Genomic DNA, 15,394 nt, shown 5'->3' with positions numbered 1-15,394 from the left:
TTTTTGTATTTTTAGTAGAGACGGGGTTTCACCGTGTTAGCCAGGACGGTCTAGATCTCCTGACCTCGTGATCCGCCCGCCTTGGCCTCCCAAAGTGCTGGGATTACAGGCTTGAGCCACTGCGCGCAGCCAGTATTACAGTTTTAATGTGAAAATAATGAGTTTCTAATAAGCAACATAACTTTGGTAACCAGAAAACACACACACACACACGAGAGTAGCTAGAGTCCTGTACACAATTTGGAGTAAGACCCACAAAAAGGAGAATTAAAGTCCCTCCTAATCCTGCCAGAATAAACCACCACTCGCCGTGGGCTTCCCTCCAAGTCTTTTTTTTGTCTGCAGAAAAGTCAGATCAGATAGTGGGAAAGAGCACAGCTGGGTAGCCTTCTGCACATTACTTAGTCTCTCTTAACTTAAGCTTCCTTATCTGTAAAATGGGAGTCATAATTTCCCCTGCCTTAAGGGTCATAGATATAAATGATGTGTAGGAAGAGATATGCACATAATATGCCTAAGTTTCTTTGCACAGTGAGTGCTATGCATGTGGTAAGTTCTCAGTAAATACTAGTTTTTCCTTTCCTTTTTTGAGATGGAATTTCGCTCTTGTTGCCCAGGCTGGAGTGCAGTGGCACAATCTCGGCTCACCGCAACCTCCGCCTCCCGGGTTCAAGCGATTCTCCTCATTAGCCTCCTGAGCAGCTGGGATTACAGGCATGTGCCACCACGCCCGGCTAATTTTGTATTTTTAGTAGAGAGGGGGTTTTTCCATGTTGGTTTTTGTCTGGAACTCCTGACCTCAGGTGATCTGCCTGCCTCAGCCTCCCAAAGTGCTGGGATTACAGGCATGAGCCACCGTGTCTGGTGACAATATTAGTTTTTATAAGATAAACTAGGTTCATTATATATATATACAGTTTCCTAGTCTGGTTTTTAACATTGAATATCAGCGTATTCCTCCATATCCTTAAAGATTCCTCAGAAACATGATTATTTTCATGTTTTTCTTGTACCTATCACAGGCACAAACTGTAATTTACCTTTCAGAGCCCTGAGGAAAGCCCTGAATTGGATACTTAGGTTTCTCATGAGGTTTATCATCTTCTTTACTAAATCATGCAGTGATGATTGTGCTTGTTCATGGATCTTTGAGTCTCTTTCTGTAACATACGTTGAGGAGGAATTCTCAGAAGCAGAGTGCTGGGTGTGCGCAGTGGGTCAGGGTTTTGTTCGTCCCGCATCCGGCGTGCCCTCCGTGCCGGTCGTACCAGTTGACACACCCCGCAGTGGACTGTGCAGTTCTCTTTTCACCACATCCTGGCCCTACTGGGTTTTACTTAATAGAGAAAAAACAAAAAACCCACAAAACCAAAAAACTTCGCTACATATGCATTTCAGTTTTTTTTTTTGAGATGGAGTCTTGCTCTGTCGCCCGGGCTGGAGTGCGGTGGCCGGATCTCAGCTCACTGCAAGCTCCGCCTCCTGGGTTTACACCATTCTCCTGCCTCAGCCTCCCGAGTAGCTGGGACTACAGGCGCCCGCCACCTCGCCCGGCTAGTTTTTTGTATTTTAGTAGAGACGGGGTTTCACCGTGTTAGCCAGGATGGTCTCGATCTCCTGACCTCGTGATCTGCCCATCTCGGCCTCCCAAAGTGCTGGGATTACAGGCTTGAGCCACCGCGCCCGGCTGCATTTCAGTTTTTTAAACCATAGAAACAATACACTCTTATCAAAAACATTTTAAAGAATAAAAGTGGGCCGGGCGCGGTGACTCACACCTGTAATCCCAGCACTTTGGGAGGCCGAGGCAGGTGGATCACCTGAGGTCGGGAGTTTGAGACCAGCCTGACCAACATAATGAAACCCTGTCTCTACTAAAAATACAAAATTTGCCAGGCGTGGTGGTGCATGCCTGTAATCCCAGATGCTTGGGAGGCTGAGGCAGGAGAATTGCTTGAACCCGGGAGGCGGAGGTTGCAGTGAGCCAAGATCATGCCATTGCACTCCAGCCTGGGCAACAAGAACGAAACTCCATCTCAAAAAAAAGGAATAAAAGTGTGTAAAGTGAAAAATGTAAGATCTCTTCTGTGCACTGCCTCCACCAAAATCCCACTTCCAGGGAGATGAACATTAAGTTTGATGTGCAAACTTCCAGACCGGTGTGTGTGTGTGTGTGTGTGTGTGTGTGTGTGTATGCACATGCATGCAGACATGTACACACAATAGGCATATGTTATTCTTTTAAAGATAATCTTCTACTGGAGTACCTTCTCTTGGATCATTTCTGGAATCATGTTACACATTTTATAAGACTCATCGGTCAATCAGCAACATCTTTGGGACATGTATTAGGGATAAACTTCCAAGTTAGTCCATACAAATACAGCCTCATTCTTTTTAAGAGCTGCATGTTATTTCATAGCTGGGGTGAACCACAATTTATCTAACCATTCAGCAACGAAGCTCCAGCAACGCTTTGGATGATTTCCAATTTTCATTCTTTTGGCTGTTGCTTTTATAAGCATCCATATATATTATAGATCTGGTTTTGGAGATGGATTTCTACAAATAGAATTGCTGGCACACAAGTTTTTAAAACTCGGTTTTATTTTTTACATATATGAGTAAAGGCACTTTAGCAAATTCTGTCTGTTTATTCATGAGCATGCTCATTCGATAAACCTGTTGAGTGCTTCCTGCTCCAGATATTGTGCCAGGGATACAACTGTGGACACAGTAGAAATGATCTCTTTCTTTATGGAAATTATAGCCAAGAAAGGGAGATTTGCCATATCTCCATTGCCCTTGTCTCTAACACATTTTAAAATGGGAGGAGAAGGGGGAGTGTTTTCATCAGAAGAGACTGCATGGTGAAAATCCCTTTTGAATTGCTCCAAGGGCAGCCATCAGCTATCAAGGGACATAAACTCATAAATTCTGTGCAGGGAGCAACCAGGTTCAGTTCTCTGGGCTGCAAGGTGGGGCTGCCCCACTCTCCCATCTGGGCCCCATCATGTGGGCAGAAGGGGAAGTAGCAGCTACCCAAAGAGCTGGCTGGTGCATGCCTGAGGGAGGGCCCTGGGGACCTACGGTGTGTCATTGCGCGTTGGTGGTTTCTGTTTTTCCTCTCTCTTCTCAGGAAGGTATCAGCAGGGCCTATGGTGGGGGAGTGGCCACCTTCTGGGATCCTCGCCCTGGGCCTGAGAGGCAATCACTGTTCCCAAAAGGTTTCTTGGGATGGGATGATGTGCCGGCCCTGGGTGGTGTTTGCGGGGGAGCCAGGCCCCGAAGGTGGGGCCAGCTTCCCATTCGTACCCTGGAGGCCCAGGGGAGCCTCTCGCCAGGTCATCAGCAGAGCCAGGCTCTACCTGCGTTTCCTGCTTTTCCACCCCACTTGTAGTACCTGTTGGTCCTACCTCAGGAGGCTGAGGGCTCCCTGTCCCCTCTTGCTGGCCAGACTGTCCCCCGATATAGCAACTGCTGTCCAGTTAGCACTAACCGGGGCTCAGAAGCCAGCTTTCCTGACCACTCCCAGGAGGTGGTGGGGATCTTAGTTCAGCCTCAGCCTCGCCCCAGCCTGGAAAAGGCTGGACTGGCTCATGGGCCGGTGAAATAATCACCATCATCTCACTTTTGCCACGAGTGGGCCTTGCAGCACAGTGCTTTGCATTTGTCATTTAATCCTCAGGAAAACCTACGCAATGGGTCTGTGGTATCACCCCCATGTTACAGATGGGGAAACTGAGGGTGAGGGTCAGAGGCTTTGTAACTGCCCTGCCCCCTGCCTGTCTCCTGCCTTATCTGCTTCCACCCCCAGCCCCCTCCTTCCGGCCAGGCTGTGTCCTGCCCCTGCTGGTCCCTCCAGCCTGCTGTTTCCTGCCTCCCAGTCTGTGTGCAGTTTTCCCTGCCTGGAAATACCTCCCCCGGATCCTGAGTTTGTGTTTGAAGTGGCTCCCCACCCCACACCCCAGCACTGTGTTCCTTCGCCCTGCCTTCTCAGCCCTGGGCCCTTCTCGCTGCCAGGGATTCGGGGGGTTTTGCCAGGTGCCTGTCTCCACCACGGGAATAACGTGGCATGTCGGGCAGGACTTGGTCACTTTCATCTCTGTGCCTAGAACAGTGTCTGGCACATAATAGATGTCCAGTTAGTGCATGCTGAATAAAACTGTCCTTCCTCCCAGGCCCCCAGTCCTCCCTCCATGACTGTTCACTCCAGGTTGCACCCCGCACTGCACGCTCTCGAGTAGCCCCATGCTCCTGTCTTCCCAACACTTTCCAATGTTAGGAGCAGATGTTTATTTGCTTACTCTCTGCTTCCTCAACTAAACTGTGGATTCCCCGAGGGTCCTCGTTGTATTCTCTGATCCCGGCTGGTGTCTCGCTCCTGATGGAGCTTGGTGAGCACGTGAATGAATGAGTGAGTGGACAGTGAAGCAGAAGAGCAGAGGCTGGAACCAAGTTCTCCCGTATTCGGGCCCAGCCTCTTGGCATTGTGCTGCCTCCTCGTTTCAAATTGCGAGTCTGAAAGGAGCTCCTGGAGCTCATTTCAAGACCAGGCACAGGTGCCCAGGGTGGCCAGAAGTTGGCACAATGCTGCAGCTTCTTGGGATGAATCGTCCAAAGGCAGCCGTCAGCTCGCAGGGGACACCCCTCATAAATTCCATTCCGGGAGTTTCAGATGGAGCATCCCGGGTTCTCTCCAAATGTTGTTTCATTCTGAATCTGTTTTTCAGTCAAGACGAAACTTCACCCCGGAAGGCAGGAGCCCTGGAGCAAATTTCTCTTGGTAGCCCTGAATTCTTCTCTTAGCAGTGGGTGTGTGAGGAAAGACTGATAGTGTTGGAGGACATGTAAACATACATCTTACTGGCTGGGCCTGGTGCCTCACGTCTGTAATCCTAACATTTTGGGAGGCCAAGGCAGGAGGATTGGTTGAACCCAGGGTTTGAGACCAGCCTGGGCAACATAGAGACTCTATCTCTACAAAAAAATACAAAAATGAGCTGGGTGTGCTGGGATGCACCTGTAGTCCCAGCTACTTAGGATGCTGAGGTGGGAGGATTGCTTGAGCCTGGGAGGTTGAGGCTGCAGTGAGCCATGATTGCACCACTACCCTCCAGCTTGGGTGACAGGGTGAGACTCTGTCTTGAAAAAAAAAAAAGTATGCATTTATTTTTGCTAGTCCTGCAAATAATACACATTTATCATAGCAAAGTTGTGGAATTCTCACCACCCACAGACAGCCATTTAAGTAGTGTGGTATATTTCCTCCAAGTCAGTTCAGTGTGTATTTTTGCCCTTTTTGGGGTGAGAGGGGCATAATTCTGACCAGACAATATATTCAACTCTGTATCACCCTTCTCCCCACTTAACCTTATATAGTAATATAAATAGTAATCAATAAAGCCAGGTGCGGTGGCTCATGCCTATAATCCTAGCCCTTTGGAAGGCCAAGGCAGGTGGATCTCCTGAGGTTAGGAATTCGAGACCAGCCTGGGCAACATAGTGAAACCCCATCTCTACTAAAAATACAAAAATTTGCCGGGCATGGTGGCGCATGCCTGTAATCCCAGCTACTTGGGCAGCTGAGACATGAGAATCGCTTGAACCCGGGAGACAGAGGTTGCAGTAAGCCAAGATTGCGCCATTGCACTCTAGCCTGGGTGACAGAGCAAGACTCCATCTCAAAAATAAATAAATAAATAAAAACAAATAGTAATCAATAAATACCGCCCAGCTTGGAGTGCAGTGGCACAATCCTGGGTCACTGCAGCCTCTGCCTCCTGGGTTCAAGCGATTCTCTCACCTCAGCCTCCCACGTAATTTGGACTATAGGCACATGCCACTACACCTGGCTATTTTTTTTTTTTTTTTGAGACAGTCTCGCTCTATTGCCTGGGCTGGAGTGCAGTGGTGCGATCGCGGCTCACTGCAGCCTCCACCTCCCAGGTTCAAGCAATTCTTGTGCCTCAGCCTCCCGAGTATCTGGGATTATAGGCGCACACCACCACACCTGGCTAATTTTTGTACTTTTAGTAGAGACTGGGTTTTGCCATGTTGACCAGGCTGATCTCAAACTCCTAGCCTCAAGTGATCTGCCTGTTTCGGCCTCCCAAAGTGTTGGGATTACAGGTGTGAGCCACGCTGCCTGGGTGCAGCAGGACGTGGTGGGGAGCCTGGCCTCCATTTTTCTCAATCTATATAAAAAGTTTTAAAATCACTCCCTGATAGCCAAGCAATTATGGTTGTTTTTAGTATGTCACTATTATAATTTTATAATGGCACTGTTATTATAATGGGATTTTGATTAACATCATTATGCATTTTTTTTTAATTTAAGACTTTAATTAGGGCAGAGTCTTAGATTTGAAATTATTGGATTAAAATGGTATGGATATTTTAAAGGTTCTTGCTGCTTATTGCCAAGTTGCCTTCCTGAAGGCTCTTGCCAGTGCAGGCTCTCGTTAGTAGAAAGTGTTCATCTCAGTGCTTCCTCACAGCAGCAGATATTCATATATATATATATATGAATTTTATAGTAGAGATGGGGTTTCACCGTGTTAGCCAGGATGGTCTCGATCTCCTGACCTCGTGATCCGCCCACCTCGGCCTCCCAAAGTGCTGGGATTACAGGCTTGAGCCACCGCACCTGGCCTATTCTTATATTGTTAATGCTCTCTAATTTGCTAGGTAGAAAATGGCATCTGTTAGTCGACTTGGAATGTGTATCCCTGAGTCCACCTCCCCGGCTTTTACCCCAGGGCTGTGGGTAGAGGAATGTCCATGGAAAATGCTATCTGAGATTTTGTCTTGCAGCTGACTTCGGTGTGTCTGCCAAGAATCTGAAGACTCTACAGAAACGAGATTCCTTCATCGGCACTCCTTACTGGTGAGTCGTGTAGCTTCTAGAAATGGAATGAACTGGATGTTAAAACTCTCCGAGGTGACCACTAGGCGCTTTAGACAGAGAGGGGCCAGGAGACAAGAGCTGCCAGGTCAGCCAGTGGGTGCGCGCCCAGCCCTGTGGCTTACTAGCCATGTGACCTTGGACAAGCTGCTTAGTTTTCCCGTGCCTCAGTTTCTTCATCCATAAAATTAGGGATATAATAGCCCCTACTTAATAAGGCTGCTGTGAGAATGAAATGAAATGGTGCACATAGAAGGCACTCCACTGATAACTGAACTAGAACCCCTAAAACAGGATTCAGTTCGTGATTTATTCACCACGTATGTATTGAGGGCCGGGGATGGGGGCTGTGAAGGTGAACAGTACAAGTTCAGTTCCTACCCTCATGTGAAGTCTTCCTGGACTTCTCTAGTCTGTCGTGTTTCCTTCTTTTCCAGAACTATTACTTTAAAAACAAAACACTGTCACTCAATTTCACGCCTGACTACTCTCTGTTTGCCTTGTTTTCAGTTTTTTCATGTGCATTACGTGCCATTGTGGAGTTTGGGCTCCTTTCTTGCTTGCTTGTTACTCACCCTTGCTCTCTCTCTCCCCCCATTTATACCTGTTTCTCCTTCTCTCTGTGCTGTTGTCTTCTCACCCACCTACCTCCACGCCCTGGTTTTTTGCTCCGCACCTTCCCTCCACTCCTGCCCGATTCCCCCCCCAGGACTCTGTGTTCCGGGTTGCTGCTGCCATCTCGTGGTAGGCATCGGAACTGCAGCAGGACGTGGCGGGGAGCCGCGTGGAGGCGTTTTTCTGTGGAAGAGCGTCCTAAGGAAGACAGTGGGATGCAAAGTCGTGCAGATCATGATTCGGGAGTGCTGCCAACCCCCGACAGTGGCTCGTGGTGGCCTTTGACCCTGAATATCCAAGAAGCACCTGTGGAGGCCAGATTCTTAGCCCTATGTTGTCCCTTGGTTGGTTCAGGATGGCCCCCGAGGTGGTCATGTGTGAGACCATGAAGGACACGCCGTACGACTACAAAGCCGACATCTGGTCCCTGGGCATCACGCTGATTGAGATGGCCCAGATCGAGCCGCCACACCACGAGCTCAACCCCATGCGGGTCCTGCTAAAGATCGCCAAGTCGGACCCTCCCACGCTGCTGACGCCCTCTAAGTGGTGAGGAGCAGGGGCAGGGCCACCTGCCGGGGTGCCTGCGCGGGGTTAGGGCTGGGATATGCGGTGGGTGGGGCTGGGGAGGTGCAGTGGTAGGGTTCTCCTGGTGCTGCTAGCCCCAAGAGGAGACTGGGGCCTGGGGGTCTTCAGGCCTTTCTGAGCCCCCCCGGGCCCTTCGTGCCTCTTTTTCCCTTTGTGTTCCTTTTTTTTTTTTTTTTTTTTTGAGATAGGGCCTCACTCTTTTGCTCAGGCTGGAGTATAGTGGTGCAGTGATAGCTCACTGCAACCTCGAACTCCTAGGCTCAAGAGATCCTCGCATCTCAGCCTCCCTTGTAGCTGGGACTACAGGCACCCACCACTATGCCTGGCTAATTTTCTGTAGAAACGAGGTCTCCTGTGTTGCCCAGGCTGGTCTTGAATTCCTGGCCTTAAAGGGATGCGCCTGCCTCGGCCTCCCAAAGTGCTGGGATTACAGGCGTGAGCTACCAAGCCCTCTCTGTGCTCTTGACATGAGATCTTCACCAGCGCAAACCAAGTCACCCAAATAAGCCAGCTCCCACTGGGAGAACAGGAGCTCCAGCTGAGCCGCAGGAGCCACATGGCACAACCCTGGGCGGGACATCGGGGGCCTGGGTTCAAATCCCGGCACTGCTGAGTCTCCTCACTGTGCGGCCTGGGCAAGTCCCTGCTCCCCTCTGATTTCTGGGTCTCCATCTGGACAGGGATGTCCATGATGAAAAGGGCGTCGTGTAGGCCCTTTCGCTGTTCTAGCTTGTGAAAGTTCCCTCTGTCCTTTGAGGGGCGTGATTGGGACAGTGGAGTCTGTGACGTGGGGGACTTCTCTCTGCTCTTGCCTCCTCCGTGCTTACCTCTGACGCTTGTCCTCCCAGGTCTGTGGAGTTCCGTGACTTCCTGAAGATAGCGCTGGATAAGAACCCAGAAACCCGGCCCAGCGCCGCGCAGCTGCTGGAGGTGAGTGGATTCCCCTCCCAGTCTGCTCCCTGAAGGGCGGAGCCTAATGAACTCACCGGTGACCTGGACACTGGGCGTGTTCTCACCCCACCCAGGGGACAGCATGGACAGCTGTGCGTCCATCAGCTGGTGTTCCCCAGGCACCTCCTGAATGCCAGCTCTGTGTTGGGAGTGCCTTGGGGAACGAAGCCACCCAGAACCTGTCCTCATGGAGCGTATGCTCCAGTGGGGAGACAGGCGGCAAATAAGCAAGTATGTGCGCATGGCGGAGGGCGGCCAGTGCCACGGAAGGAGATCCACAGTGCGGGGTGGGGCGCCTGGGAGCGGCTGTTGTCTTGTAAGGGAGGATAAGGAAGGGCTCTCCGGGTGAGCAGATGCCCACAGAAAGGGAAGGAGTGAGGCCAGTGGCCCAGAGAGGGAGGAGGCAAAGACCTGGGACTGCAGCATGTTCTGCACATGCTGGGAAGAGACAGGGGGTGGGGGTGGGAGGTGGGGAAGCAGGAGCACAGGGGCCAGGGGAAGGGACGGGAGAGAAGGGGAGATGAGAACGGAGAGGCACTGGGGCGTCCGTCCCAAGGCTCGATGGTTTCCTAGGAGAACACCTGGCCTCAGCATAGTCTCTCCCCCCAGAGACTTAGGACAGCAGAAGCACAGAGAGAACTCAGCTCAAGGAGGAGGCGCGTGGGAAAAGGTCTCCGGAGCCAGGTGCAAGCTTCCAGGGCCCTCTCCCAGTACAGTCACCAGAACAGCTTAATTCTCTGCTGTCCACCAGGGAAGCCCCTTAGGACTTTACTGGGTAGTGGTCACATAGGCACCCCCTGCCTGGCACAGACCAAAGTTCCAGACTCTAGAAGGAGAACAGGTATTCAACCTAAGCCATATTGTTTGCAGAACAGTTTAGGCAGAGCGGGCCACTCTTATCAGTTAATGGTGGGAGCCCTTGCCTAGTCTGCAGAGACCAGCTGAGGATCCAACCTTGTTAGCTGCCCTTTCTGAAGCTTGCGGTGCTATTTTCTGCACACAGGGTCCTGCAGGGCCTTGTAAGCCAGAGCCAGGTCTTGGGCTTTATCTGTGCATTAGGGGAGACACAGTATCCGACCTCCATTTACAAGGGTCCTTCTGCCTTCTGGCTGCTGTGTGCGGGATCAGGAGACTCTGAGCATCTCATTAGCTGGCAGTATTGTCTTAGAGTGGGCAGGTGGATGATGGTTTCCTTGAAGCTTTTTGAACGGTTGGAGGGAGCTGTGAGCCACCCTTTGCCTGGGCGCGTGCCTCGTGTTAGGCGTCATGGCTGGCGGCTGGGTGAGGTCGGTGTGTTCACAGCAGTGTTCTGAAGGCTGTGCACAGCACTTGCCCAGCCGTCTGCAAATCTGCCGACCACTATCCCCATGTCACTGCCACTGATGGAATAGGGAGGAATGGGCCTGGGTGATGCAACGGGTCTGCCCTTTCACTGCTCTGTCTGCTCCGGTTCTACCCCCAGCATGACAGTCTTAGAGGTGCAGTGGCAGGAAGGGGAGAAAGGGGCCACACCAGGCACTTGAGTCTTTATATTCACCCAGCTTTTCCCAGCTTCCTCCTGTGTGCCATGCACGGGGCCTGTGGTCGGCATTCTGAGCCACTGTGTGTCCTTCTGGGGTAGCAGCTTAGTTATTATGAGGGTGAGCTGAGGCAGGAAAGTCCAGGGTTTGAATCCCAGCTCTGCCACTTACTGGCTGTGAGCCCCTGGGCGAACGGCTTAACCTCTCTGTGACTCACTTGTCACTCTGAAATGGGAGTGAATAGAAACAGTGCCTTTACTGGGTGGTTGTGAGGATTAAATGAAGAGGTGCTATGAAGCGCTTAGCTTAACTCTTAAGCACAGTGCTCAAGGAACACTTGATGCATAGGACTGATGTATTTATTTTTTAAAAAATGAAAGGAACCAGAATGCAAAATGGGGTCTGTCTACTGCCGGGGGTGGGGGGGTCACAGCTGTTCCTTTTACATTTCTATAATGTATTGGAAAGCAAATTTCTGGAGTGCCCAAAGGCCTCATTTTCTGGGTATTGTGGGGAGTGGGCTGGGGCCCCCTGAAATGGGTGGGGTTGAGTGGGGCTGTTGTCACTGTCCAAGCCGCTTGGGGCCAATTGTTTCCTGTAAGAGGCACCTCCTGCCCTGATGCATCCGGCCTCCAGGACATTCCACGGAGAGACCAGCTGTCCCCCATCCCCACATGGCAGCTCCGGAGCTGCAGCCTCAGCCAGGAATTTCCGCTCCGTACTTGGAAAAAATGTCCTGCCAGAGGATTCTTACGGTCCAACAGAAAGGGTTGCAGAACAAAAGGGCGATCTCTGGAGATGAATAAAGCGCCTTTCATGCCTGCTGCGCTGCTGCTGCTTCACCCACGCGCCTTTTCCTCTCCAGTGAGAGAGGGTGGGCATGGTGTTACCCCCTCGGGAGGGCACCAGGATCTGAGCAGGGAGGTGACCCGCCCAAGGCCGCTTGGCTTTGAGTGACAGAGGTGGGCCGGGCTCTTGGCTTCCCAGCCCCTACTCCAGTGCTGTCAGCCTTCAGGGTGTCTGCCTGCTCCAAGAAGCATCAGGCCCTCACATCTCCCTGTGTCCTGCCCTGGGCGGAGTGAGTCACGCCCCCATTGGTTTATGATTCATTCATTGACTCCTGCAGACATTCTTTGGGCCCAGACCAAGGTGTGGGTAGTAACCAGGCTCTGAAATCAGACACGCCACCCCCCCTCCCCACCCCAGCATCTGCATGGTTCTCACTCTGTGCCTCAGTTTCCTCATCTGTACGATGTAGAGAGTGCTGGTTGCGCAGAATTGTGTGAGTGAATGAGATTTTGTATGGAACATTGTTAACACCACAGCTGTCACATGAGATGCTGAGTAGATACTGGCTGAATTTGCTCTTAAACCCGTCCACTCTGTCACAGCTGCTCTGGTCAAGGTCATCAGAGATTTCTGTGCCATGGGTCAGCCTCGGTCTTTGTCTCACCGGACCCATCAACGGCACCAGCCCAGTCGATCTCCTCCTCCTCCTGTTGGCACTCGACCTCCAGACCTCCACACACCCTTGGTCATCAGCCTCTCCTTCTCCGTTGCCTTTGCTCACTCCACTTTGGCCCAGCTTGTTAGCGTGAGAGTGCACAGGGCCCTCCCTCCATCTCCACGCACCCAGCGTGCAGCACTCCCAGCTCGATGCCTTGGCCCGCATCCAGCTGTTTACTCCCCGGATGTCCAGTGGGCATCTCACACTGAACTCTGAGCACTTGGATCTTTTTGCCTTCGTGCTCCACCACTGGCTTTCCCATCTTAGCCAATGGCAGCTCCACCCTTCCAGTGGCTCAGGCCCTAAACCATGCAGGCACCCTTGCTTCTCTTTCTTCCACACTCCTAGCCCACCTATCAGGAAATCCCGTTGTCCCTGCCCTCAGCACATGTCTAGACTTCAACCATTTCTCGCCCTTCCACTGCAGCCACTACCTGGGCTGCCACCACCTCTCACTCGGGCTGCTGCCTCCTCACTGTCCCCTGCCCTCTCCGTTGGGTCTGGGCTGAGCACAGCAGCCAGAGGGAACCTTCTCAGCCGGGGCCAGCGCATGTCCTCCCCTGGCCGAAGCTCCCCAGTGGCTGCCATTTCACTCTAGGGAAAACCCAGAGTCTCAGGGCCGTTAGAGTGCTGTGTGATCCGCCCTCCCACCCTTCTGACCCCCTCGCCTCTCTCGCTCCCACACTCCAGCCTCACTCTGCTCCAGCCTGCCCAGCCCCCTTGCTGTGCTTCAAACACAGCAGGCATGTTCCTGCCTCAGGGCCTTGGCACTGGCTGTCCGTGCTGCCCGGAATGGCCTTCCTCCGGATCTCTCTGTGACTCACTCTCCCTCTTCAAGTCATTGCTGTAATGTCAGCCTTGTGGGGAGTCCTCCCCCAACCACCCACATGAAACTGTGAACCCACTACACTCCCCACCTTCCCAGTCCCCTTTCCCTGCCCTACTTCTTCCTTCTTCCATGGCCCATGGCACTCAGGATGTAACTCGCTTATTAGGTTTGTTGTCAAGCTCCTCGCCTAGCATGTCAGCGCCCCGAGGACAGCGTCTTTGTTTCGTTCACCGATAGGTCCCAGGAACAGTGCCTGGTATACAGAGAGCCCTCAGCAAATATTTGCTAAATAAATTGACTTTTTTTTTTTTTTTTTTTTGAGACGGAGTCTCACTGTGTCTCCAGGCTGAAGTGCAGTGGAGGTATCTCAGCTCACTGCAACCTCCACCCCCTGGGTTCAAGTGATTCTCCTGTCTCAGCCTCCCAAGTAGTTGGGATTGCAGGCATGCGCCACAACGCCTGGGTAATTTTTGTGTTTTTAGTAGAGATGGGGTTTCACCATGTTGGCCAGGCTAGTCTCGAACTCCTGACCTGAGGAGATCTGCCTGCCTCGGCCTCCCAAAGTGTTGGGATTACAGGTGTGAGCCACCACGCCTGGCCAAAATTGACTTATTTTTACCTAACAAACAGTTACATAACCCTTTCTCCAGAGATGGTGATGGTGATGGGGCCGATGGTGGTGATGACGGTGCTGGTGATGATGGTGGTGATGGTAATGATGGTGGTGATGGTAGTGGTGATGGTAGTGAAGGTGATGATGGTGGTAGTACCTCCATGCCAGGTACTACTCTAAGTACTTAGCAAATGTCACCAAATTTAATCCTCGTACCAACGCTCTGAAGTAGGTGCTGTTCAGCTCTCCATTGAGCCGATGGTAAAACTGAGGCACACAGTGGTGAAGTAGGCTACGCAAGGTCACATAGCCTGTAAGCCACAGAGCTGGGTTCTGAACCTGGTCCTCGGGTTCAAGAGTCTGTGCTCTTGACCTCTCTGGCAAGCTGCCTCTCTGAATGAATGAAAGAGCGAGAGGGAGGGAAGGAGACCAGAAGAGAGGGAGAGAGGATTCAAAGAGATGCCAGTGCCTGGAAACTGCGAGCGTTATTAGGTGTTTTATTTTATTTTATTTTATAATGGAGTCTCGCTGTGTCGCCAGGCTGGAGTGCAGTGGCCTGATCTCAGTTCACTGCAGTCTCTGCCTCTTGGGTTCAAGCGATTCTCCTGCTTCAGCCTCCCGAGTAGCTGGGATTACAGGCGCCCGCCACCACGCCCGGCTAATTTTTGTATTTTTAGTAGAGATGGGGTTTCGCCATATTGGCCAGGGTGGTCTTGAACTCCTGACCTCAAGTGATCCGCCCACCTCGGTCCCCCCCAAAGTGCTGGTGTGAGCCACCATGCCCGGCCTATTCAGCGTTTTTTAAAGCCCATCTTGGAGTATAGGACCCCTCTGGCTGACGGTTTCTAAGCACATAGAGGAAAAGTAGGCTCAAGTTTTTGGAAAGAATGTCTGTTTAGATGGCAGGGGAGGCCCTGGCTAGAGGGCAGGTGCCGGTTGGCGAGCTGTGTGACGCCACCTGTTTTGGCCTTTTTCAGCAAAGATGGCACTGAACAGCCAGCCAGTGCCTCTTACTGGAGGACTGGGCGGTCAAATTCCTCTGTCATCTGGCCTTCCACTGGGGACACGTGTGCCCAGACCAGCCTACCTGGTGCAGGCTAGCATTCTCCCTTGCAGCATAGGCAGGGTGTTATCTCTTTAATGGGCCTTTAAACACATCTCTGGAGGCGGAGCTGATGCAGTGTCGGAGGTGGTCTGTGTTTTGTGTCCCAGAGCAGTCTGTAAAACAGTGTTTGGGCCTAATTAGCCACAGGACTGGTGGCCCTGTGTGCCAGCCTTGCTTGCTCTGGTGCCCGGCAGAGCTGCCCTGCTCACCTGCCTATCACAGGCTTTCTTCCCCAAGGCCCCCCTTCCTCCTCCTAAGGACGCTGGGGTGGTCGGGGGAGGCAGTGGAGCAGATGGTTCTGCCTCAAGAAAGCAGAGTTCCTGGCCGTGCTGAAAAGCCACTGATTTGATCGATACATGGGGTGCCCCGATGAAAACCTGGTGTTTCCAGAAGCCCATGTCTGCATTTATTTATTTCTGCCGCATCTGCTTCAGCCACTGCGGTGAAGTGTCCTGTGGCATTTTACTCAAGTTCACTTGTATTAGATTGTGCAATGTGGAGCTCAGGAACCTTTGAGATCTTGATTCTCACCTTTGGTTCCAAAGAACTGTACTCTGGGGGCATTTGGGAGGGAATAGGAGTGGCTAGGAATGCAAAACAGGCTTTTCTTTTTTTGTTGTTGTTTTTGAGACAGTCTCCCTCTGTCACCCAGGCTGAAGTGCGGTGGCATGATCTTGGTTCACTGTAACCTCTGCCTCCTGGGTTCAAGCAATTCTTCTGCCTCAGACTCCTGAGTAGCTGGGATTGCAGGCATGTGCC

General features: G+C 51.9%; 1 protein-coding gene across 1 annotated transcript in view; it reads left to right on the top strand.

The window, feature by feature from the left end:
• STK10 (serine/threonine kinase 10) overlaps nucleotides 1–15,394 on the top strand; it is a 120,601-nt gene that overhangs the window by 48,493 nt on the left and 56,714 nt on the right. Inside the window, exons 4-6 of the mRNA XM_017859284.1 lie at nucleotides 6,817–6,889; nucleotides 7,877–8,071; nucleotides 8,959–9,040. Coding sequence (XP_017714773.1) covers nucleotides 6,817–6,889; nucleotides 7,877–8,071; nucleotides 8,959–9,040 — 350 coding nt within the window. The remainder of the gene's footprint in view (nucleotides 1–6,816; nucleotides 6,890–7,876; nucleotides 8,072–8,958; nucleotides 9,041–15,394) is intronic.

Source organism: Rhinopithecus bieti, unplaced genomic scaffold (genome assembly GCF_001698545.2).
Source record: "Rhinopithecus bieti isolate Rb0 unplaced genomic scaffold, ASM169854v2 scaffold_49762, whole genome shotgun sequence".
In the NCBI taxonomy this organism is placed as follows: Eukaryota; Metazoa; Chordata; class Mammalia; order Primates; family Cercopithecidae; genus Rhinopithecus; species Rhinopithecus bieti.
The sequence above is the reverse complement of the archived record's forward strand: the minus strand, read 5'-3'. Positions and strand labels throughout refer to the sequence as shown.